Source organism: Fusarium mangiferae (assembly GCF_900044065.1).
Source record: "Fusarium mangiferae strain MRC7560 genome assembly, contig: FMAN_scaffold005, whole genome shotgun sequence".
NCBI classification, from domain to species: Eukaryota; Fungi; Ascomycota; class Sordariomycetes; order Hypocreales; family Nectriaceae; genus Fusarium; species Fusarium mangiferae.
This window is the reverse complement of record NW_024573925.1, coordinates 1097932-1120382: the sequence shown is the minus strand read 5'-3', so window position 1 is coordinate 1120382 and position 22451 is coordinate 1097932. Positions and strand designations below refer to the sequence as shown.

At 48.5% G+C, this 22451-nt stretch overlaps 7 protein-coding genes across 7 annotated transcripts; 3 read left to right on the top strand and 4 right to left on the bottom strand.

The window, feature by feature from the left end:
- Nucleotides 1-1097: 1097 nt before the first annotated feature.
- Nucleotides 1098-3412, top strand: FMAN_07312 (uncharacterized protein; the record flags this gene model as incomplete). Its single annotated transcript, XM_041830918.1, has 2 exons — nt 1098-2491; nt 2539-3412. 2 exons carry the CDS (start codon nt 1098-1100, stop codon nt 3410-3412), a joined length of 2268 nt encoding a protein of 755 aa, XP_041681534.1.
- A 629-nt stretch (nt 3413-4041) lies between these two features.
- On the top strand, nt 4042-4782 carry FMAN_07311 (uncharacterized protein; the record flags this gene model as incomplete). The annotated part of the gene is made up of 1 exon (XM_041830917.1): nt 4042-4782. The coding sequence occupies one exon, from the start codon at nt 4042-4044 to the stop codon at nt 4780-4782; it is 741 nt and encodes a 246-aa protein (XP_041681533.1).
- A 486-nt stretch (nt 4783-5268) lies between these two features.
- Nucleotides 5269-6720, bottom strand: FMAN_07310 (uncharacterized protein; the record flags this gene model as incomplete). The annotated part of the gene is made up of 3 exons (XM_041830916.1): nt 5269-5759; nt 5819-5890; nt 6591-6720. 3 exons carry the CDS (start codon nt 6718-6720, stop codon nt 5269-5271), a joined length of 693 nt encoding a protein of 230 aa, XP_041681532.1.
- Nucleotides 6721-7299: 579 nt separating this feature from the next.
- On the bottom strand, nt 7300-8066 carry FMAN_07309 (uncharacterized protein; the record flags this gene model as incomplete). The annotated part of the gene is made up of 2 exons (XM_041830915.1): nt 7300-7926; nt 7980-8066. 2 exons carry the CDS (start codon nt 8064-8066, stop codon nt 7300-7302), a joined length of 714 nt encoding a protein of 237 aa, XP_041681531.1.
- A 473-nt stretch (nt 8067-8539) lies between these two features.
- FMAN_07308 (uncharacterized protein) lies at nt 8540-10893 on the top strand (the record flags this gene model as incomplete). The annotated part of the gene is made up of 3 exons (XM_041830914.1): nt 8540-9783; nt 9834-10485; nt 10609-10893. The coding sequence occupies 3 exons, from the start codon at nt 8540-8542 to the stop codon at nt 10891-10893; spliced, it is 2181 nt and encodes a 726-aa protein (XP_041681530.1).
- Nucleotides 10894-11862: 969 nt separating this feature from the next.
- Nucleotides 11863-12232, bottom strand: FMAN_07307 (uncharacterized protein; the record flags this gene model as incomplete). Its single annotated transcript, XM_041830913.1, has 2 exons — nt 11863-11867; nt 11917-12232. 2 exons carry the CDS (start codon nt 12230-12232, stop codon nt 11863-11865), a joined length of 321 nt encoding a protein of 106 aa, XP_041681529.1.
- A 7631-nt stretch (nt 12233-19863) lies between these two features.
- On the bottom strand, nt 19864-20610 carry FMAN_07306 (uncharacterized protein; the record flags this gene model as incomplete). The annotated part of the gene is made up of 1 exon (XM_041830912.1): nt 19864-20610. The coding sequence occupies one exon, from the start codon at nt 20608-20610 to the stop codon at nt 19864-19866; it is 747 nt and encodes a 248-aa protein (XP_041681528.1).
- Nucleotides 20611-22451: the final 1841 nt, after the last annotated feature.

Sequence of the window (22451 nt, the reverse complement as noted above, 5' to 3'; positions counted from 1 at the left end):
CTGCTACACGAATGCCCACGCTAGCAGAAGGAACCTAAGCTTCTTTCCATCAAGTCATATCCTTTAGCTGCTGCATTTCTATTATGATAAACCATACTGTTCTCCAGTAACCTCTCTGCCTTCTCTTTGAAGGGGCCATTGTCAGCTCGAGGGGTTCCATGCATCTCTCCAGTGAACATTGATAAGATCCGGTCGCCCTCCGATGATTCTGTTGACTTGCATCCATATCTCGACATCCAGAGCCTCTCAAGCATCCTCCCAGCGGACCCTGACTTCCTATAGCCTACATTCAAAGCCTGCAAATCTTGCACAACGCTGAAAACCACAGGTTCATCTCTAGGCCGTCCCATGGAACGTCAGAGACTCGGATTGCTTCAACTCAATCTATTCTCACACACTATACTTATCTTCAAACAACATCTTCGCTTGCTCTTTCAAGAAGCCATCCTCCAAGCATTCAAGCATCTCCCGGCTAATCGTGAGCGAGAAGTTTCAGCCATTGATGCTATTACAATTTAATAGGCTAATGGAATTATTCTATAATATATGAAAGCCTAAATCATAACGGCTAGTGGCATCTCAAACCCTCTTCGCTCGAATCAATGGCGTAAGGTTCGACGCGACTGCAAACTCTAAAAAGTAGCGGTACGATGAATCGGCTTATGAGAGCGACGTAACTTTTCAGCCACTGGCGTTTACCACTGTTCCTGTGGGGTTGCGTGGCTCTTTGTATGGCTCATCGCCCAATGTTCAACAAAGACCACGATCGCTGGAATGCTCGGGTGATCAAATGACGTTATTGATTGTGATTGATAAATAGTCAGTAAGCTACCTGTTCTAAATCATTAGCGTCATCAATCCCTCAAGAATAGGAAGACCTTGTCAAGCTCGACTCAATCTCAGGACAATGGAAGAAATTCATTTTGCCGATCTCGTCGCGGAATGCGTGGATAACATCATTGAGCACGTGTCCTCAGGAGTGAGATTGGAGGTACATCCTACAATTGGAGATTTTCTCTTACGACAGCCGCGCCATGAGATCGTACAAGGTGTTGTCTTGGCGACTAATCCCGCTGTGAAACGTGTATTATCATGCCATGAAACGCTTAACAGCTGGTGAGCCTGTGCATCCAACGCCGCCGAAAAAAGGGTTAGAAGCAAGTTGGCTTACGTGCTATAGCGTTACGAGCCTGATCGGGCCTCTCGAGGCGACCACTCAAGGGGTCTTCGCGGATATCCTGACGAATGATGCAGACCAATCAGCTAAAAAAATATATATTGTTGCGGCTGCTGGGCCGTATAACTCACGGTCCGCCGGCATGCGAGGACGAGCTCAAAGACTCGAACTCGAGAAGAAGAGTAAAAAGCAATCAGGGATCCCTTACTACCAAGCGGTCCATACGCCAGGATGGAAGTCGAATTGGGCCGCTTTGGCTACCTTCATGGCTCCCGTGGATAAGGAGATGGTCATAGTCACACAAGCAATTATGGCCATACTTTTTGGTTCCTGCCCGAGAAACGGCTATGTTGTCTGCAGGCCTAAGCCTTTAGTGCCAGTGCCTTTGAACTGGGGCCTCAACGAAATCAGCCCTCTCCGCCTTAACGGGCTGAAAACATATTTCAAGGGCTTGGATACAATGGATCCCGAAGAGTCAGCTGTCCTTCGCCAAACACGGGCAACAATTGGGAATCAATGTTCCATGACTGCGATGCGTCGACGCCAAGATCGACTTCGAAATGGCGGAGCTTTCCGAGTTTATGTTCTCAACCAAAATGGACATGTAGTGCGATTTCACATCACGCTGATGACGCGCCAGGATGGAGCACATGTTGACATTGTTTTGCCACTGCAAGTTGGCCTTCGCTATGGACTTCAACTATCTCGCACTGTGGACGTGAATTTGGAGTTGAGCGCCAGAAATCATCGCTTTCCATTTGCGAGCAGTGCGGCGTACGACAGCAATGCTCGCCATCTAGGCATTGCAATATCCGGAACTCATGCAGTAGGCAGTCAGAAAGGCACAGCTTTCACTCACTGGGTCCAGTCTCCCAAAAAAGCAGCTATTCGCAAAGCAGAAGCCCTTGTTGACTTCCTGCGCGGCCCGTCAGATCTTCAAAGCATCAACGCAAAGGAGGGAAAGGTTCTAAACTCCGTCACTTGGAGTGGAAACCGTTTTGTTACTTCACCATTGATGACCGACACTCGTCAAAATGTTTCTACCCCATCAAAAATACCGTACAACGAGGATCACGCAGATGTCGAATTCAACGGTTTCAAATCCGACCAGCACCGTGAACTTTACCCTGAGGTATTAATTATTACAAAAGCTTTACAGCGGCTCTCTCTCTCTCGGAAAATCCGAACAACACCAAGTGTACGTTTATACTTTCGAGTCAACGAAGCAGAATTTATTGCATCGACAATAACGAGTGCCATTCGTACCGAGGTTGCTTGTCTAATTCTATCAACCGAAGAGTTTACTGGGCCAAGGTAGAGACTTTGTTCACTTTCAGTGTGCGTATCTAATCAAGATTCAGACTTCTCTCACTGGGTGGGAACATCGGTGACGAAAGCCAGGGTGTGTATGCGGACATTATCACGAACAATGATCCGAATTATTTCAAGGTTTATGTAGGAGCTGCAGGATCTGTTGGTTCGGGTCGCAGATTTGGGGGTTTAAGACGCCGGATTCGAGAGCATTTGACGTATGCAAAGTCGACCAAACTTCATCCACAGAGCGGGATGCTTCACTGCAACGAAATGACAAAAGTAGACGCACGCCTGAACTTTGTCGTCCTAGTTCGCTTCTCGAGAGCTGTGGAAATTCCTCTTGTTCACATATCGGAGGCCCTTATGAGTATATTTTTCGCATCCTGGAAAAGCCAGTCTTTTCTGCGTCTGAGGCCGCGCTATCTGGCTCAACATCGCGAGTGGGGGTTGAACAACGCGAACCCACTGGACTTTTCCATTGTCGGCACGGTTGACCATACTAAATCTCGAGAGCGAGCTCTTAAAGGTGCTCGAACAAAAGTAGCGAGGAACCTAGCGAAGAGCATCGCAGACGCGCAGGCTGGATGCTCTGTTCGTACATACAAAGATCGTCGATCCAATAACTTTCACTTTATTCTCTGCAAGGAGAAGATTCTTATCTCTAGTACCCTGGGAGGTTCTTTGGGCTTGACGGACCAACCTGTCGTCAGGGTTGAATGTGACATTCGCATACCTAGGCACCCATCACCCTATGCAGCGAAGGCCCCATGGCAATCGGAAGCTGGGAAACTCGGAATATGTTTGTGTGGCCAATATAGTCGAGGTCCATCAAAAGGAGAGCCTTTCAAGAAATGGATATCATGCGACTCAAACGTCGCTGTGGCTCGTGCGGAGAGGCTTCTGAGCATGATTGAAGACTAAGCTAATAGCTTGAAGAGGGAGCCAATACTATTGGTGCGCCACCGGCGGTGCGAATAATTAGTTATTGGCTCTCAATCCTTAGTAAGCTTATATAACTTCCTTACATGCGCACCCCCATATAACCCTAACCCGCGCGTACCTAGGTATTCGAACCCTTTTTTCTCCCCTCTCTTTGACCACCTTCTACGCTATGATTATGTGCATTAAAAACTGGCTGAGTACGTAAATTCGTATGCCAAAGCTCAAAGCGGTGTTCTTTCAATGAAAAAAAGTACTTGCAGCCTACTTTTGTACACATGATCGTAAGTGTAGTCAAAGGGTATTGGCTGCGGTGTTGGCTGCGGCATATTGTATGGCTACCTGGCAACCCCCACTTCTTCAAACACCAGAGCTGCCAAGGCATTTCTCAACGAAGCTCCAACTTGCCCACTCCATCTTCTGGCTGGGAGAGGCACGCATTTTGTCCGAACTACCACATACTCTCGTCATACATGTTGCCATACCTTGCAATTGATAGGCCATTCGGACGTCTCGTTACAGTCATATTCGCCATATCCGAATCCAATTTTTCCTCTGCGACGCTCAATACCTACAGAGACGAAACCCACCTTAGCCGATAAACCATAATCATGCTGCGATGGTGGCGCAAGCAGCTCGATATTCGGGCTTTTCTGGTTTTCCAACGCCTACGACGATTCAACCAGACCTTCATTGTCCTTGCCGCTCTTGTCAGTGGGCTTGACATTGGTGCCTTGTCTTACCAGGAATTTCGCTCGCGTGGTGAAGACGATGCTAGCCTAAATCATACCGCTGAGGGCTTCCTCTGCAGCTCGGCCATCACGGCTGTCATATCTGCGCTTATCGCGGGCATGCTACTCTTTCAATTCGAAGGATTAGAGAAAGCGAGTCGACTAGAGCTTGCAGTGGCTTGGATACCATTAACGTTAATGGACGTAGCAATTGTCGAGTTTCTCATTGGAATTACGTGTTGGTACGCGGCCAACAATGTACGCTGGAGAGGGGCTTTGATGGCAACGCAACTGACCGCCTTACTGGGGCTCTGCATTGCGCTTTCAGCATTCATGTGGCTTAGCATGAGAGAGAAGGGTGGACTAGGAGAAGAAGAGAGGAAGGTCACTGCCGCCGAGAGGCGTGGGGTAGATGCCGATCGTGAAGAAGCAACCCAGGGTACTGAGTCCTGGCTTGGGGAGATGACGGCGAAGTCTCAAAATGAGACGAATCAAGTCCAGCGTCAGGAAGCTGAGGCTGAAAATGGATCTGGAGAGGGTAAACCTCGCGCTAGAAGGCCCATCAGCACCAAGACGAATGTGGCCAATGCAGATGCAGTTCCATCACCTCAGGGTCAGTAAACTCAAATTACTATCCTAGCCTGGGTATGATTTGCTGGCAATACACTGTACATATTAGCAGCGCCGACTTCAATTCAAGTAAGTCAAGTTTGGGGTCCCAACTTGATTACTTGAAATGAAATCGTCCATGGACTTACTTAACTTGAATTGAATTGATATACTTGAAGTGAAGGTGCTGGACTTGAGGCTCCAATAAAGCTATTAAGCCTCCCCTTCCTCCCAACCCACCAAGTCCCCACCAAAGCTAACCACCTCACCCATAGTGATCGCTTGATGGCGTAGCCAGTTTCGTAGACACTGCATCTCCTCTATTATCGCGGGGCTTATTCTGTGCCTTTGCGAGCTCACCGTTAACTTAGTGACACTGAACATCCGCTCAGGGTCAACAGACATGGCAGGAATTGCCAGGATGTCGAGGGCAAACTTGCTCAGACGTGGGTATTCTTCTTGATGATCCTTCCACCACAGGACGGGATTCAAGTTCTCTCACCGCACTGGCCCTTGCCTCATGTAAGTGCCAAGCTCGTCTTTTCCCTCCATCATGCACCGGTCGCAGCTCTGCATCCACTGGTCAAGCTGACTGGGCTCGTCTTGTCGCACCGCTTTTCCTATCACCGTCCTCGAGGTTTCGGGCTGCTCCTCACGTGGATAGTGCTGTTCAAAGAATTCCCGGACATTGTTTTTAGCGTCTCGTAGCCACACTAGTTGCTCGTCGCTGGTCCAGTTCGCCTCAAGCCAAGACACGTTCCAGCGTGGGTGAAGAATAACGGCAGCCGGATAAAGTGGCGATTGGCCTAGTAGGCTGTAATACTCATCGAGCTTTGACCAACAGTTCTTACAAGAGATCTGGACGCATCGTCGGTGATCATCATCAAGATTCTCATCTTGCAAAACTGCATCAGTGTATTCCTCTCGAGCGTGCTGTGGCAAGTGTTTCTCTCGTTCACTGCCCTGCTCAATTCGTTGAGCGCTAGATCCTGAGAAACCGTTAGTCAAAGAGGCTCGAAGAGAAGGAAGACGAATTAGGGGGTCGTACCTTTGGTTGCCACGATCTCGAATGGGATATACAGTTGCGCCTCAAATATGGCATTATCGAAGGAGTTATCGACTGCTAATATAATTAACGGGGCTTTTCACTATGAACGAGTCTGCGCCAGAGAATCATGAAGACAAGTCCATAACACTGATCGCGGGGGTTAGTGCCTCAAACACACCCCCGTAGGTTCTCTGGCGCCTGGCTCAGTCATACCTGATGTTATATACTATAGGGACCAAAACACTTACACTGAAATAGTTCGCCTTTCATTAGCGTTGTTTGCCTTCAATCGACAACCCGAATCATTTTACGCACCCCTCCCATGTCACTTACCGGCCTGTCAGGGGTAGCTGGGCTTGTGCTATCCCATTCTTTGCCTAACACATCCTGTTGCAGTAGAACAAGATCAGCTGTCGAATGTAGCTCACATGGGGCAGTTGTTTATATCTTCATGTAACAATGGCAGCACACCATTGGGTGGAGGCTGTAGATAGCACTGGGTGGTGCAATTGTCTTTATATAACTTGGCGGCGCCTCCACTCACTCATTCAGTGATTCGCATTTCTCTAAGTCTAGTTGAACACAATGGGAAGATAAAGAGCCAAAAAGGCCTGCTCTACATGTCGACGAATAAAGCGAAAGGTAAGAGTCGTACGGTTCGATGCTGGGCAGATCAGACTGATGCTTCTTAGTGCGACGAAGGCGAGCCATGCAAACAATGTAGGATCAGAAACTTACAATGCGACAAGAAATACCTTGTAGGTCGATCTACAGAGCTGTTCCACACGGACCGTCGAACTTTGCAACGGGGGAGGGGGCACTTCAAGAACCATGGGGTCGCTAGGCTCATCGTCGTCGAGGATCTCAGCAAACCTAAACCCGTCGCCATCACTTTCAGACATCTCAAGCACACGACGTGAGCTATTCCATCTGCGCAGTTAATTTACACGTCCGGAACGGCTTCCCAACAAATGACACGCTCGTCCCAGGCGTACTGCTTCACTTTCGGGTCGGCGGATCGGCTGGCGCAGGGATGACAGAGGAGCTAGAGTCGGTCAAAAGATGAGCGAAGACAGTACGACAAGGTGCGCACCTCCAGACTTATTTCAATCGCATGTTCAGGGTCGTCATCTTGTGCTGGTCGTCTCAGATCACCAGGAAGTGATGTAAGAGATGTGGAAGAAATGCGAGAAGAAGAAGAAGAGGTGGGAGATGCCCTACCTTAAGCACCCAGAGGATGACAGGCCTAGACCACGCACATCGCCCACAATCAGGCCAACACTCGTGGTCCACCAATGGTGTTCCTCATGAACACTGTGAGTCTGCGGTTACGGGTAGGCATGTGAATGTCTCCCTCACCACCACCACCACGGAGGTAAGATAACTGCTGAATGAAATTCGATAAGGGAGAGGTATCCTCGCTTAGGGCGACTCGAACATTCTAAACACGAAAGTCAATGAAATAACCTCTTTCGATATCATTACACACTATACTTGTCCTCCAGGAGCCTCTTTGCCTCCTCCTTCAGGGGGCCATCCTCCAAATCCTCAAGCAGCTCCCAGGTATCTTTCCAGCAAATTTTGATAGAATCTGGTGTCTCCCCAATGATGCTCTTGACTTGCATACGTTTATCGGCGCCCATCAAGTCATACCTCTCCCACGTATCCTCCCATCGGACCCTGACTTGCCTGTGGTTCACTGATCTCCCCAGCCTCACACCTAGCACAAGTACAGGCTGGGCTGGCTCATCCACAAGCGAGGGTTGGGCTGGTACGTCCACAGGCACTGCTGCCTCATCCTCAGGAACCTTGATAATCGTACAGGCCACGACTCTGACCGGATTTCTCGGTTTTTTTCTGCACAGTGGGCATTTATCGATGAACCCTCGCTTCAGGTTCAGCCGCCTCTGTCGTGAGCCGTAGGCACACCGCGAGCACAACGCATGGCCCACGCGAAAAGGAGGTCCGCCAGTGTCTGGGTAAACAGTCGAGCAGGTGTAGTAGTGATCCGGGAAATCCTCGAAGCATACCACACATTCTTTCCAGGCGATCTGCTTCGTCTTTGGTATCCCTTGCAACTTAAGTTTTGCACAATCGTCGCAGAAAAGCTGAATTGAGTCAATCAAGACTGGAGAAATGCAACAGGAAACGGAAAACGAACCTTGTGATTGCTTGATGCTCTCCATTTTGGCTCGTCGTCAAGACGTTTGAGGCAACGCCAACAGAGGTCCCAATGCCGAGATTCCATGTTGATTCGATTGTCCCAGGAGGTCAAGAGAGTGGAAAGGGATGAAGAAGCGAGAACAGAAAGTGGGAGACGAGCTGTCTTTAAGTACTCAGAGCCAGCACCTCAATCACACGCCCTGACCTCAAATGATGTAACCCCCTCGTTCAAGTTGGATACTATAGCCAACCATCACGCTCGAGTCGAGCCCGTGATGGCGCCCGCTGTGATGTGATCGGCACATGCCATAGCACAAACCTGGCTTGGAGCGTCCTTGTATGAGACTGGGCTGTGATATCTAGCCGAATCAGAAGACAAGAAGGCAATATTGCCGTGATTTCCCTCTGCTTGGCCACTGAGCGCCCTTGGCTCTCTGGTTGAGATGACCCCGTGATCAAACCAGAAGCGTGACTATAAATACTTGCTTCCTCCCCAAACTGCAAGATAAGATTTTACTGACCTTTCATCATCTCTACGCCCTGAGGGTTTTCGTCGCAATGAATCTTTCGCCAGTATCCCCATACCAGCCTTCACCGGCAGGGCGAGGAACTGGCGACCAACCAATAAGCCCAGAAGTCAACAATGTGAGGAGCATGTCACGAGAAAGTCCGGAGCGCCCGCTCATGGAGCCATTTACCCCTGAGGCTTCTGACGATGGATGTTTATCAGACGGAGAAGACATCCCCCGCCGTCTTGAGTCTGCGGCCAGGACCCTGGCCTGTCGTTTACGTACCCCTATCGACATTGACACTATTCTCAACAGTGTCTTGCGAGTCACAAATGCCCCCGAAGCCCACGAGCTTGATGAATACCTGAGTCAAGCCCTGAAGCGGTTTTCGAAGCTGCAGCAGTCCCAGATCACATCTTTTGCCCACAAGATCACTCAAATTCATAAGGCGAGTCACCAGAACGATAATGACGACGATGTTGAAGCCTTTACTCCCCATTCACATCTGGGATCTTCTCTTGTGGCCGAAAGTGGAAGTTCCGCGCGCTGCGGAAGGGGGGAAGAGCTCGAGCGACTTGCCACGCAGGCCAAAAACAACAGTACCGGCGGTTATTGTGAGCCTATCACGAACACAACACTGATAGAGCGCCCTCGAGCTGTTATCGCTACTGAGAGCCAGAACCCAAGTCCTTCTGGCAGTAGGTCTAGCATCGCCACTGATGAAACCAGCCCGGAAGAGGTTGTCTCCGAAGAACCTGATAGCACAGCGAGATCGTTTGGAAAGGCGGTCTCCCCGAGATCAACCGACAAAGTACGACACTTCTTACTGGATCAATCAGTTGCCGATTTCATCCACGAAAGTTATGAGCAGGTCCAACGGCTAAGCCTGTCTGGCAACTCCCAGGACACATACAAAGACCTCTTTGATGCTTTACAAACCCAGACTAATGAGGAGAACGAGTGGTCTGACGGATCCCAGTGGGTGGCCGTGGTCGAAGCAGGAGACAACGACCGGTGCATGGGAAGTATCCGCTTTGCGTTGACGGCTTGTGGGTTTGCTCAATGGCATCAATCTCAAGTGAGATGGCTTGAGCGCGCCGCGAGCATGGACACGCAACTTGCCATAAATGCAGTGTACGAAAGGGTTCTTGGCCAAAAGCCCGAACAGCCTGGGGCCAGTCAGGACCAGTGGAGACGACACCGCCAAAAGCTTTCGACGTATTGCACACGTGGTAAGAAGTGGCTTCGATTGCTAGGTGCATTCGGCTACGGTATCTTATTCAAGGATGCATGGTATGTTGTTCTCTTTGACGAGTAGAGGTTATTGCGCTGACCTTTGTTAGGGGGCTGGTGAAGTCTAAGGAGACAGAGCTAGACATTCTGATCATAGAGTGCACCCATCAGACACAAAAGATGGACGTGCTGGAACTCCTAAAGGAACAGATGGTGTTACTCCTGAATACGGGCAGGACGGAGCCTGACAAGTTCCGGAACCAGCTGATGGGAAAGGGGTACCCTGACCCTAGCACAACGTTGACTACCTTTGCTACGGGTAATGATGATGTCGACGCCTTCTCCAAGGAAGTTCGAGGTTCAGGCATGTCTGATAGCCTTCTCATTCCACAATCTGAATTTCGATTCGACATAATATCATTGCAGAGGCTTGGTTCCACAACATGGCTGAACGATGACATTGTGCTCGCCTGTTTGCACCTCTCGGCAAAGCTTCCTTGCGTTCGCATAGGGTTCTCGGTCCCCATTCATCGGGAGACTACGACTCGAGCTCACTGTTTACTGCCGCGCCCGTTTGAGAGACTTGCAATGCATATCTCGAAAGAACACGAGACCGACAGCCGGTCAGAAACCAATGCTCTCGTGTGGCTATTCCCACTCTTCCAACATGGGAATCATTTTAGTCTCCTGGAGATCGATGAGCAGACCAGACGAATTTATCATTATGACTCTAGCAGCATTGGAGTAAACTCTGATATTAAAGTGAGTACCCACCATCGCTTTTGACAAAAGGAGCTCACCGAATGTAGGTAGCTTGTAATAAAGAGTTTCCCGAGTTTCAATATATCGAGGAGGTAAGTGCTTCACCTTGATACGGTGACATAGCTAATAGGCAACGAACAGGAAGTCATGCGTCAGTACGATACGCATAGCTGCGCGCTGTTGGTAATCAAGAATGCTCGTGATAGAATGATGGGTCGACCGGTAAGCGGAGCCTTGCATCGTTACGACCCGGTTGAGCTGAGGGTGGAAGCTCTCCGCATCCTACAATCAGCATGGAGGGATGGTGCCTTGGTTATTCTGCCGATGGAGGGCAAGCACAGGAAACGCAAGCCGAAAGGCAAGGGCATTGACAAGGTTTACAAACGACAGAAGACAAGGACCATGTAGTTCGTACAAGTCAATGCATCTGTAGAAACATTGTAGTTCGGTTGAAATAAAGCTGGAGCCCTTGCAAGATTCTTGATTCCAGTAGTGGCACTCCGTGTGGGACGGCTCGCGAATCGCTACTGTACCGCTTCCTTCTGCTTCAAACGCATTCGTTTCTTTGAAGTCCTTCCATGAGGTTATAGCTATCACCGATTGCTTGTTTTGGTGGTTAAGCCCAGAGAAGTTTTGGCCAGTGAGGTGTGGCGAAGGTAATGCAAGGTTGGAAAACGTCTAAATTCGGTCTAGTTCGTGTTGTGAACTAAAAGCCAAATTGAACCAGCTTGTCACGTGTTGACACACCTCAAGCGAGCTGCGTCCGTCGAGCCGCAACCTGCTCCGGGCTCATCCAGTATACTTTGGTGACCCAAGTGCACAATCTGAACTCATTCCTTCCAGGCTCAATAACTGCCACTCGTCTTTTCTGCTCCGTGAAGGTTCGAATGAGACCAAAAATTGTATAAGCAAAGCGAGCATATAAGTATTCGACCGTGTACCTCTCGAGCTGGTAAGCCTCCTGATTGTGAAAGACGTTCGCAGGGTACAAGAGATCGTCCGAAGTTGAAAGGTAATGTGCAACCAGTCGGTAGCCGTGGCGTGACATTTTCGGCACTAGAGCAAAGGCTCGGCAATTGAAATCTTTCAAAAGGTCCTTATGAAGGTAGCAAATATTCGAAGCATTGCCTGGCCCGAAATCTTCGCCACGGTTCGCAATATAATCGCCCATCCGGTTTTGATGAAACCATGAAGATTGATTGTGGGGTACCAGATAAGCTGGCTCTGTTGACAAACCGCCAGACAGAGCGCAGTTGAAAGTCGGAGATGCTGCCACTACTGGTGCGCTTTTGAAACTCGTCCATGCCTCGGGTATACCGTCGTGCGGAAACTGCCAATTCTCAAAGTCACAAATAACAGCGAACGGGTGGAGGTCATCTATCCTTGAAAGAGGTAAGCTGAGAGAATGCGTATCAGTAGCGGATGATTCACCTTGGGGAACATGAAGGAAATATTGTCCATACGTCAATATGCCATCGTAGCTAAGCCTCACAGGCATCTTTCCACGGTGATCACGACTCAGGTACGCGGTCGAAGCATTACCTGTAATGATCTGACAGGCTGACAAAACTGTTCCGTGGTGGACACCATACGTGTATTCACAGTCGACTTCATCGCGTCTCGAAGCAGCATCCAGCCTAGGGAAACGGAGCAAAGTACGCTGGTGTTCAGGATAGTGAGGATGCCGAACGATGATGGGAGGCTCACCACATTGCGGCGCGGCGCGGCGCGGCGGTTGTAGAAGCATTTTGGCACAACACCGTAGCCACGCCGATGCCAGGGCATTCCAGAGTTTTTATCCCTCATCAATTGACCGGACAGTTTGGTTCACCCTGGTCCTGAGAATGACAGAACATCAGTTCATCTCGACCCCGTCTCCACTCGCATCTCATCGCGCTGAGGATGTTTGACTGGATAAGCGTGCAGAAAACGAAACACGTAGGTAAGAGGAACCCGAGTAAAAGACAATCCAATGAAGTGATAAAGAAAATGCACAATGGAAAATGCTGGTCAACATTGTGCTTGCCCTTTTATACATAAGACGAGTCAGCGTTCTATAAAACTAGGACCTAATTCAGCTAGCGGCTGCTTTGCCAGCCATCCAGTGCTGCAGTAAATTACCCGATGACTCGCGCCTCAAGATCCTTTGTAGGGGCGAAAGGGAACTTGAGCAACATCTATTTTGATCAAATCTTCCAGCCTTCTTGCCTGCGTTCAGCCGAAACCCATTTCCTAGGAAATCGAGCTGCGGCCAGTGCATGTACGGACATGGGCCACTGTCCAACCAGGTTGTTGCCATGTGGCCCTTGCCTTTCACAGTTCCAGCCGTACCCTTAATCAGGAAACATATTCTCAACAGTTGTTACGCTACGGCAGATGTTCAATGAGGATTGAGGTGGTAAAAATGCGAGTCGTGCATTCGGTGACCGTCGCGTTGCCCGCTCTTGGTTCCGCTATCATTCCAGCTTGTCAACGCCCAACGTATATCTTCCCCATCAGCTTCGTTCAATAGTGCTAGAACGAGCATACAGGTGCAACCTTGCCCTTCCTTCCGCATTTAAGGAAAGTGATTGCAGTGTCAGTGATGCTCAATCGCCTTTTCTCAGGATCTTTGAAAAAGATCTTAGAAGTAGTTTGGGGTCTCGCCGACGTGGGTGCGAATGCTCTGGAGTCTGCGAGCACAATCAGTAGCTCTTCATGGTCTCGTTAGTTAATCTTTTTTGTTCATTGAACGTCATCCCGTGCGCGGAACTTCGTACCCTGTCCTCTACCCATGTCTAGACTGTGATCGGATACCCTCCCCGGAATGGAGTTCGGTGTTTCACGCTAAAAGCGCGACTGATAACATTGTGGATGTTGGCTCCCACGGTATGTTGGTTCAACAAACCTCTGACCAAGCGAACAATCAAATTTGCTTTCCTACCCTAACTATGAAGGGCAAGAATGCCGACTGAATGTATGTTGGTTGATAGCCCTGCATGTCGCGCATTCAGGTCAATGTCGTACATGATTCATCCGGGTGCTAACAAGGAAGCTTAACTACGAGGACTTTGGAGGCTCTCGAAAGGTACATAGAGAGTTGACTAATACTATTTATCCAGTCGCAGATATGAGCGGAGGGAGACTCAACTTACAGCTAGAGCTCTTCAAGCAATTGATCAATCACTGCCACGGAAACAGCTTCTTCGCCTCTTATCGCTATTTTACTGCATCTCAATGTGTTTCTACGACCTGGTGGTCTGGGATTGCGGTTATTGGAAATGGGGCAGGTTTCGAGAACAGTGCTACAAAGAGGGCCGCACTGGTGAGACCTGCGGAATGAGGCTTGTGTTTGAGCGACGAAGTCAACAGACGAATTGCAAACTATGCAACCAAATCAAAAAGAAAAACAACACGATCGAAAGGATAGCCAGAAGAATGGTACGACTTCGTGAATGGAACTGCTGGGCCAGTATCGCAAGATGTGAAGAGGACCTGGCGAAACTTGAAGTACAGATTCGGGGGCTGGACAAGCAACATTTCAGAGATGTGTGCGGCGAGGCCAACATTGCGTCTCCGGTCCGGAAATACATTTAAACCATAGGCAAGCATTGTCCATTCACCTTCTATGAACGCCGCTCATTGACACGCTTAGCTATCCTCATCAAGTCCTTTTGCTGTTTTGCTCTTTATGTATCATTACTGGCTAGACAGCAGGAAAAGGTATGCAGGTTTCGTTGTGCTGGTCGACATCAAAAAGAAGACAAACAGCTAGATCTGACTGGGCACTTTTGTATCTTAGACCTTGCGCCGTCGTCGCTCTACCAACAACGTTCTGCGTCAGCCATTCTGACCCTGTGACAGACTTTTTTCTCCCTTTGTTATTTTTGATTGCTTAATTATTATTTTATTTTATTTGTTTGATTGTTTATTTTATTTTATGCTTATTTAATGGGTTTTGTTTAGTACTTGTAACATCTTGATTACAAGATTTCTAGACACTCTCGCGGTAGCTATGTAGCGTTCACCATAAGCACAAGTGGTGTTGCCTCTGCCCTTGCCCGTCTCCTCTGAAACTCGAGCTGTTCTTCGACAGGATCGCTTTCTCCTTTACTTGAAAGGCAATTGCTTAGGACGGCATTGCCATGTTGGTGGTCGTGAGAGTTGTTCCATGCCTCTGACTTGTGAAGCCATTCGTGGCTGCCCTCTACTTCTGTGTAACTTCATACACTCGACTACACTATGAATGTTGAAGTACTATAGTCGGAATGCCTCAGAATCGCTTGAGCAGGCTCACCCTCAGATTCACCTTGGATAGCTGTACTTATGATATCACGCGGAAGGTAAGATGTTTGGTATCGAGATTTGCCTACCAACATTTGGTGTTTGTCAATCTAGTTCTTGCATTCGAGCACGATGTGCCATGCTATTTGTCACGCGTGCCTGCGCCATCACTGCTCGGTGTGTGTTCCATTGATACTACAAAAATGCTTCGGCAGGAAAATCTTGCCTGTGCGTGTCTATTTGATGGCTTGAGTAGTCGCTCTGCCTGTGTCACTATTTATTATAAGGGTATCCTTTCCCCAGTTGTACCCCCTAAGTTTCAATATAGCTCGATCGTATTTGGCATTTACCCGTAACACTTTATGTCCGTTTATCACTATCCTTTAAATGGTAATAATTCTCGTTACTGCATAAGTCAGGCGGTAATTCTGGGTTCAGTCGTATTTCTGACTTAGTGGATAGGTGCGCCTTGCGTGTTGAAGCTACCTAGGCAAACCATGTATTGGGCTCGCTTCTTGCTAATACACTGCGTCCGAGCAGGCGGAGTGACAGTTGCCATATCAACACGTCCAGCGATCCCACTATCATCGGTGCTGATGTGTATCTTGATTTAACCGACAGTGCAGTGCTCGTTGATGGGTACTTTTGGCGACCAATTAATGTGAAAGGACATAGGGTTCAACCTTGTTGTCTTTTATGTGTTCAATACTTTTGAAGGCAATCCAGATCTATAACATAGCTGCATTCCAACATAAACCAAGTTGAGGGGGGCGGCATCTTTACCAACCGACTGGCGAGTCCGGAGGCCATGACTCGGTATGACCAAAGCTGGTTCTGATCCGCAGTGTGGTCACAGACGCGAATTAATCCAGTTGGTGCCGCCCAGGAGGAAGAAGAAGAAACGGTCCTATATGTACAGTAACTCCAGTAATCATTAAAACAGGACTTCGGTAATGGCTTGGGCTGCTCTTCTCCAGGTCTTCTCGACGACTATGGCCATGCGACTGTCGGGGTTTACATTGCATTCATCAGGCACGAGCCATGCTGAGTAGCTGTACAATATCTACGGTAGGGCTATAGCCTTCTGTGCCCATATTGGAATGACCTGACCAGTTCTTTATGTGGGGGACTTCTAGGTTGCGAGTGTTAGGGGTTGCTTGGCGACTGTTGCTTCTCCCATCCCCCAATGTTGGCCCTATGAAAATTCGGTGTTGATATGGATGCCAAGGTAACAACAGGATGAAACGTTTTGATCGCGGTACGGTCGGTATTCACTCTCCAGGAAATTTGTGGCCAAAAGGTGGCGTTAAGCTCAGGTCTGCTACATTCCAGCTGTCTTAGCCCTTCTCATGACGGATATACTACTAGATGCGGCGGATCTGCTGCGTGATCGACCAGAATACAAGCTTCTCAAGGATAAGCGCCATAAAGCCAGCGGCTGAGCAAGTTCGGACGCCTTCATTTATCCTGCTGCCTTCCGAAATCATGATCGATATGGTGACTGCATGCTGTGGGTTTTGACGCTTCTGGGCTCTTTAGTGGTGAAAGAATGACCACAGAGACGCTCTTGGGCATCCCTCCTCTAGCTACCCGCGAAAGGGCGAAACCCGGTGACATTGTTGTGTAGAAAGTATTGGGAAAGATGTAACCTAGTGATCTGACATGCTATTGACGCCATGGATACGACTTGGGTAAGACTGATCTGATGGCTACGTTCCACAGGATTTGCGAAGCTCATTCAATTTTATGGGCAATTCAGGATTCTAGTTACTCATGACTCAAAACTTCGTATAACAATGATATCTAGAGGCCAAAGACTGATCTCGACTCAAGTCTCGGTACTGCTAAAAAGTCCTCTTATCTTCAATACGTTTATATAGTCTTCATTCCATTTCGAAACCTTGGTTATCCTTGCAGTCTCGCCGCACTTCTGACAGAAAGGCCTCATAGTTCGCCACAGGTTTTTGAGTTGGCGTGTGGATTTCGGGTAGAATCAACTCTGAGGACTGAAGCAATTGCGAATCAGGACGTCCGTGTTGATTGTCGTGTCTGGGCTGCAGATCGGGATTCGTAAGATTCTGCGAGCTGCAAATCACTTCAACACAATATTTTCGGCCGTTCACCATGGCTGTTATAGATTTCCGTCTGAGGTCGACTCCAGTGTCACTCGGAATATCTGTGATGCAGAATCCGGGCTCAGACCAGGCGGGTAGGTTGGACACCTGGTCCAGAACTTCAAAGACAAAGACTGCGTTCTGCCCTATGAATTGAGCAGCTTCTTGATCGTTTGGACCGCGAGGGACTAGCTTTAGAAGTCCACAGATACATTGATTGATAACTGTCCGGGCATCTGCGACTGTTTCGATTGGCATATAGCCGGTGGGTTCCAAGGCAGAGGCTGGAGAAACCATATCGCCTGTGAAATCAGGGAGAGCAGAAGAGTGACTAGGAAAGGTTTGATCAGTATACAAGATAAGTTGGCAGGTACACTTCTTGTTTCTTCGCCGCGAAGCGGACTGCCTGGTATTAAAGCGCCAGCGACATGTTCACTCGTCTCACTTCCATTGTCTAGACGCATCACACTGTTGGTTCCTCTTCCGGAAATGATAAACCAGCCCGTCTTCCAGCATTGCGAAGCCTCTTAAGGGCAAGGTCTCACACATAGTCGAATTAACATCACATCAGAGTGGGCATTCTCAATACAGCCAAAGTCAGGAGTCGGCCTCAAAATACAACCAAGAGTCTTAATATTCACTTCTTGGTTCAGAGCTCTCTATCTTGACGCTCGTCAGCTAAAGTGATTGTCATGCCCGGGAAAATAGAACTAGCGAGCCTCCTTACCTGTATTTCAGGACAAAACCTTTCTATTAGATGATCTCGAGCGTCTTCTTGCAATGACTTAAACTGACCAGGCTCTACTTTTGTGACATGGGATTTTAGCGTCGGAGACTTACACGGGTTAAACAAAAACGGCTCCATGTGGTTGCAAGGCCCCTGGCATGTCATAATCCCTACGTCCTTCATCGAGAGTACTAGGCAGATCGGCATCACCTGACAGCTCAAATCCCAAAACGGACCCTTGCCATTGAACACAGTCGCAACCCTTTCGACGGTTGCGGTCCAATGGACTTTGTCCCTTTTGTTGAGGTGGTGCGTGGAGCTCGATCTAGGACGTTCAGCTTTTACCTAGTATGTCAAAGTCTATGATACGCGAGCGTTAGAGTTTGCACGCACATCAGTCCAGACTAGAATATTTGACAATTATGGCCACTGACACGATTGGACAATCAGAGGACAAAACCCTAGCTCTTCAGCATGATGAAAGAACTAACAACACCTCGACTATCATGTCGGGCATAGCTGAACCAACACTTGAGAGCACAAATTTAGCGTCGCACTAGGAAGCTTAGACATTTGATCGGCAACGAGGATCACGATGAAGATTCTGGTGACACGGAAAATGAGTTTATCAACGTCGAGGTTGGAGAGAGCGCATATTGACACGCCGTCTTGCCGCATTCATTGGTTGCTTCGCGCTAGTGGTGCTAGGCTCTTACAGCCTGATGTACGGTGTCTCCGCTGTAACTAGGAGATACGTCTTCTCGACAGTTTTTGGTTTGGTCCGATTAGGACTTGGCAAATAGCCTCGGTGAAAATGAATTGGGGACAAAAGTGGGCATCGTCACGCTCGGCCCTTGAGCACGCCTCGTTATCCCGTAGCGCTATCATCGCGAGTGTGGAACATGTGAGCGCCGTGAAAGGGTCGCTGTAGCTTCCGTCTCAATCGTATAGCCTTTCCTGCTCATGCTTCCTACTTGCGGTGGTAGCGGTGGTATCTATTACGCTCGGGACAAATAGGGCCAGTCGCTACGCTGTCTAAGGTCCAAGCGAGTTCCATTCTTTTCGGTAATCGACCTTTTTCCAGCCCATCTTGCTTAATTTGACAGGCTCGTTGGAGAACCAAGTGCTCAGCATCCTATCTCCAGTAGCTAAAGCGTGGTCTAGGCGCGTTTTGGGTTGATACATGTCCGGTCGGAGCAGGGAGCAATTCGGAAACGTAAGAAGATCAAAAGTCGTAATCGGTTCCATAACTGGCCACATGTTTACTGAGCGCTATAGGCAAGCAGTCTCTACAGATGGGCTGATTTCGGCACCTTGCTTTGTGCGCAGTATGAAAGCTGACACTAGCTCCCAAGCTTTTAAATGGCTTATGACTGGCATCTTCCAGCAATTTCCGATGGGCGAGTCTCTGCCAGTTATTGTGAAATTAAGCGCCGATGTCTTTAGATACGAAAATATGTATAAGCTGACATGAACAGTATATGATCCCAAGAACGTGTTCGTAAACCTGTGCTGGAGGGAATATTACTGACAGGAACGCGCTGGAGTGTGTGTGTATCTGCACAAGTATTTCACTGTAAAAGAGCTATACATACCGCATTTGATCTGGACAAATCATTTGCACACCAAAGTCTTTCCAAGGTTTATATCGTAACTCTGCATTGGGACCCCTCTCGCTATAAGAGAAAAAGAAAAGAAAAAAAGAAAAAGGGTATTGATAGCGCTAAAGCTTAAAAGACGAACATTAGTCTTCATCATGGGTTCTCGCTACTCGACGCGAAAAGGTGGCGTCGATCCTGCAGGCGCGCCGATCCATTCAAACATCTGCTTGCTAATCTCCTCAAAATTATGCTCTAGCCTATTACATGGTAAGATCAGGTGCCATGGAGCACTGCTGGGTTTTGCGTGCACTGTTCTAGTGGTCTCGCATCATCTAATTATGCAGGTCGCTATTACATTGGGTCACGCCAACAAATGTGAACTTCCCTTTATGTATTGATACAAACATCGTGTAAAAGACATCAAGCTTTCTAGTATTCTGAGTGCCAGGAACCTTGGCCAGACAGATACGTCGATACGCTCACTCCATCTTAAAACCCCATTCTAGTACCCGAATTGCATGCGCTATCCGGTATGAGGCAGGAGATGGTTGAATGTTTCACGAGGCATACCCTGCCAAGCCTGAATGCCTCGTATCAGTATGTCCTGCCCTGTGTTAAAAACTTCAAGTTCTAGACGCCTGTCAATCACCCTAGCCACCTCCAAGCAAGCGACCTAGACAGGCGAACGGTGAACCCACATCATCCACCCTTCAGCTCGTGATAGCTCAGCCAAAGTGTTATTCTGCAACGTGACTGAGACTTCCATGTCGTCAGAGGCTTGCCGCGACGGCAGTATGAGAACACCGTTACCACTGACCCTACTACGTCCTCGTCGTATGGCATCCGGACTGCTCGATGGAACACCAGGAATCTCCCATTGTGTATCAGCACCGAAAAATTCCCAAGCATTTATACTTAGGTCGCTGCTATTGTCAGGACTTAAGTTAACGGAAACATCGCGTGGATCTACAGCGTCCATCATCCTTAAACGCCGAGTCACGAAAGCCTCATCAACCGAGTCGATCAGGTCCTGGATTTTTCTTGTTACAGCAGCCAATGATGCGTGGCCGTCAGCTGCTTGTACGAGTTGGTGAACCGGAAGAATAGCTATTGGAAGCACTGTAGTATTCCCAAAGAACGTCTTTGTAGCGTTAGGAAACGCACGTCTTCTCCAATTAACCGGAATCATCACCTTGGAAAGCTCCTGATTCCCCGGTTTGCTCGTTTCGAAATCGCATAACTGCCGTGCTTTAGTCACCTGCGTCCATGCCAGGGTAGCGAGGCAGGCAAACATAGAAGGCGGTTTTGAGAAGTGGCCCTCGCGCTGTAGGTTGGTTGAGAGCTGACGAAGTCTTGCTTTCTGAAACTTGAAGATCGTCTCGTGGCCTGTACTTGCTTCCCACGGCAGTGGACATGGCATGATGGCTATTCCATGTCTTGCCCCAGATTTCGCATCGACTATATGATATTCGGGACAAATATCCAAGCTGGTATCCTGCGAACCGCCGTGCTCTGTTGCACATAACGCCTGTGATATCATGCTGGGGGACTGTAGGGTCATGCTTTGTGATTGAAGACCCTGACGCGATCGGCTCTGTGTTGCAGCGGCGAAACGTTCCAGAAACATAGCGAAGCAGCTTCCGTCAGCTACAGCATGATTGAGATATACCCACAGTAGGAAGCCACCATCTATAAAGCTGTACCTGACTTGAACCATGTCGGTCAATTCTCCAGGCGAACTGTTCATCCATGATAAATGCTGGCTAACAAACGCAGTCGGTGGAAAGCCTTGTTTTTTAAGTTGCGAGTATGAAGACACATTCATTGCATCTTGTTCAGTGAAGGGAATTGACGGCTGTGGATGGTGTTCAACGTAAACTTTTCCGGACTCAAGATCAACTCCTAGTTTCGCGCCAAGAAAGGGCTGACTCTCCGTTACAGAATTTAAAGCAGTCTTGAGCCAGCGTAGAGTGTGGACCGTGTTAGTCCCTGGTGACAAAGGAAAACATAGACAAATTCTGATGTAGGACCGAAAGGAAACTTGATCCATAGGTGGTAGAAGCTCTCGCCTCTGGAAGTCCATGGCATACGTAAAATGCTATTGCTTGTCGGATAAGGTGCACAAATAAGAATATGTTAGGTGATTTGAGAAGGCAGAGAGCGTTTATCCTTTTAGAAGTATTGGGAAATTGTCTACGGAGACATGATTATTGTAATACGATCTACTCTGTGCAATGAGGCTATCGATTTCGCAAGGATTACCGTGTTGAGCTCTGTCATGTTTGGTAGGCAAGGCATGCAAGGCGAATCATGTTCACAGCCTCATGAATAGTGGCCAACCATCACCATCAGCAAAAGGGAAAGGAGTGACACGAGTGTCGAATCGGGTTGTATGACGTGAGTGGAAACAAACCCCTTGTAGACAGGGCTGAGCCATATCTTGTGCGGACCAGCGCGCGTGCCGAAAACACAGTGTAACTACCCCAATAACGCACTAGTCTTCCTCGCCATCAACCGTGTCCCACCTATTGTAGCAAGTCCAAGGTGGGGAAGGGGGATAAACAAATGCCTGTCTGCACTCACGTTCCAGGCGCACCCGCCACCAGGTATGCTGTTCTTACCAAAGACTCTACGAGAGCTTTCCATACACTGCCGGGCGTAGCGCGCTGCGGATATGTTAGCTCACTCGCTTATCGAGACGGGACCGTCTCAACTGCGAACGCGTCTAGTAAACAATTCAATCCCGTCATTAACCTTAGCTTATCGGCAACGTTACCAGCCGACCGTGCGAACGATTTTCGAGAGAAACAGGAGGCTAAAATAGTACCAAAGGCTTCGTTTCCAAGAATCAAACTTGTTGCAGCGCCCTTGTTACATAAATTTCCAGCTTGTCAACATGCCCGTAGTGCCCAGGATGTCGTTGCCTACATACGATACGCCTACTGATCGAGAGTGCCTGAAGGGGCTTGATTGCAAGATACCATAGCAGATACCTAATCAGGCTATGGTGTGAAACCAAGCTCAACGTCTACAGAGCAATGCTTGGTAATACTAAAAACACTGGCTAAACAAAACAGTATATATTACGCCCCATGATGATATAGTTTTCTCACTATCTTTTCTCTCACTCCAAGTGTACTCGACTAGTGGCTATTCCAACCTTCCACTTGCATCTTTGCCTGATCACAAGATTCAATACTCTTACTAACGCTCCAGCCAGTGGATAGCTGCTGAATTAGACAATTCAAGTCTCTCTTTAGG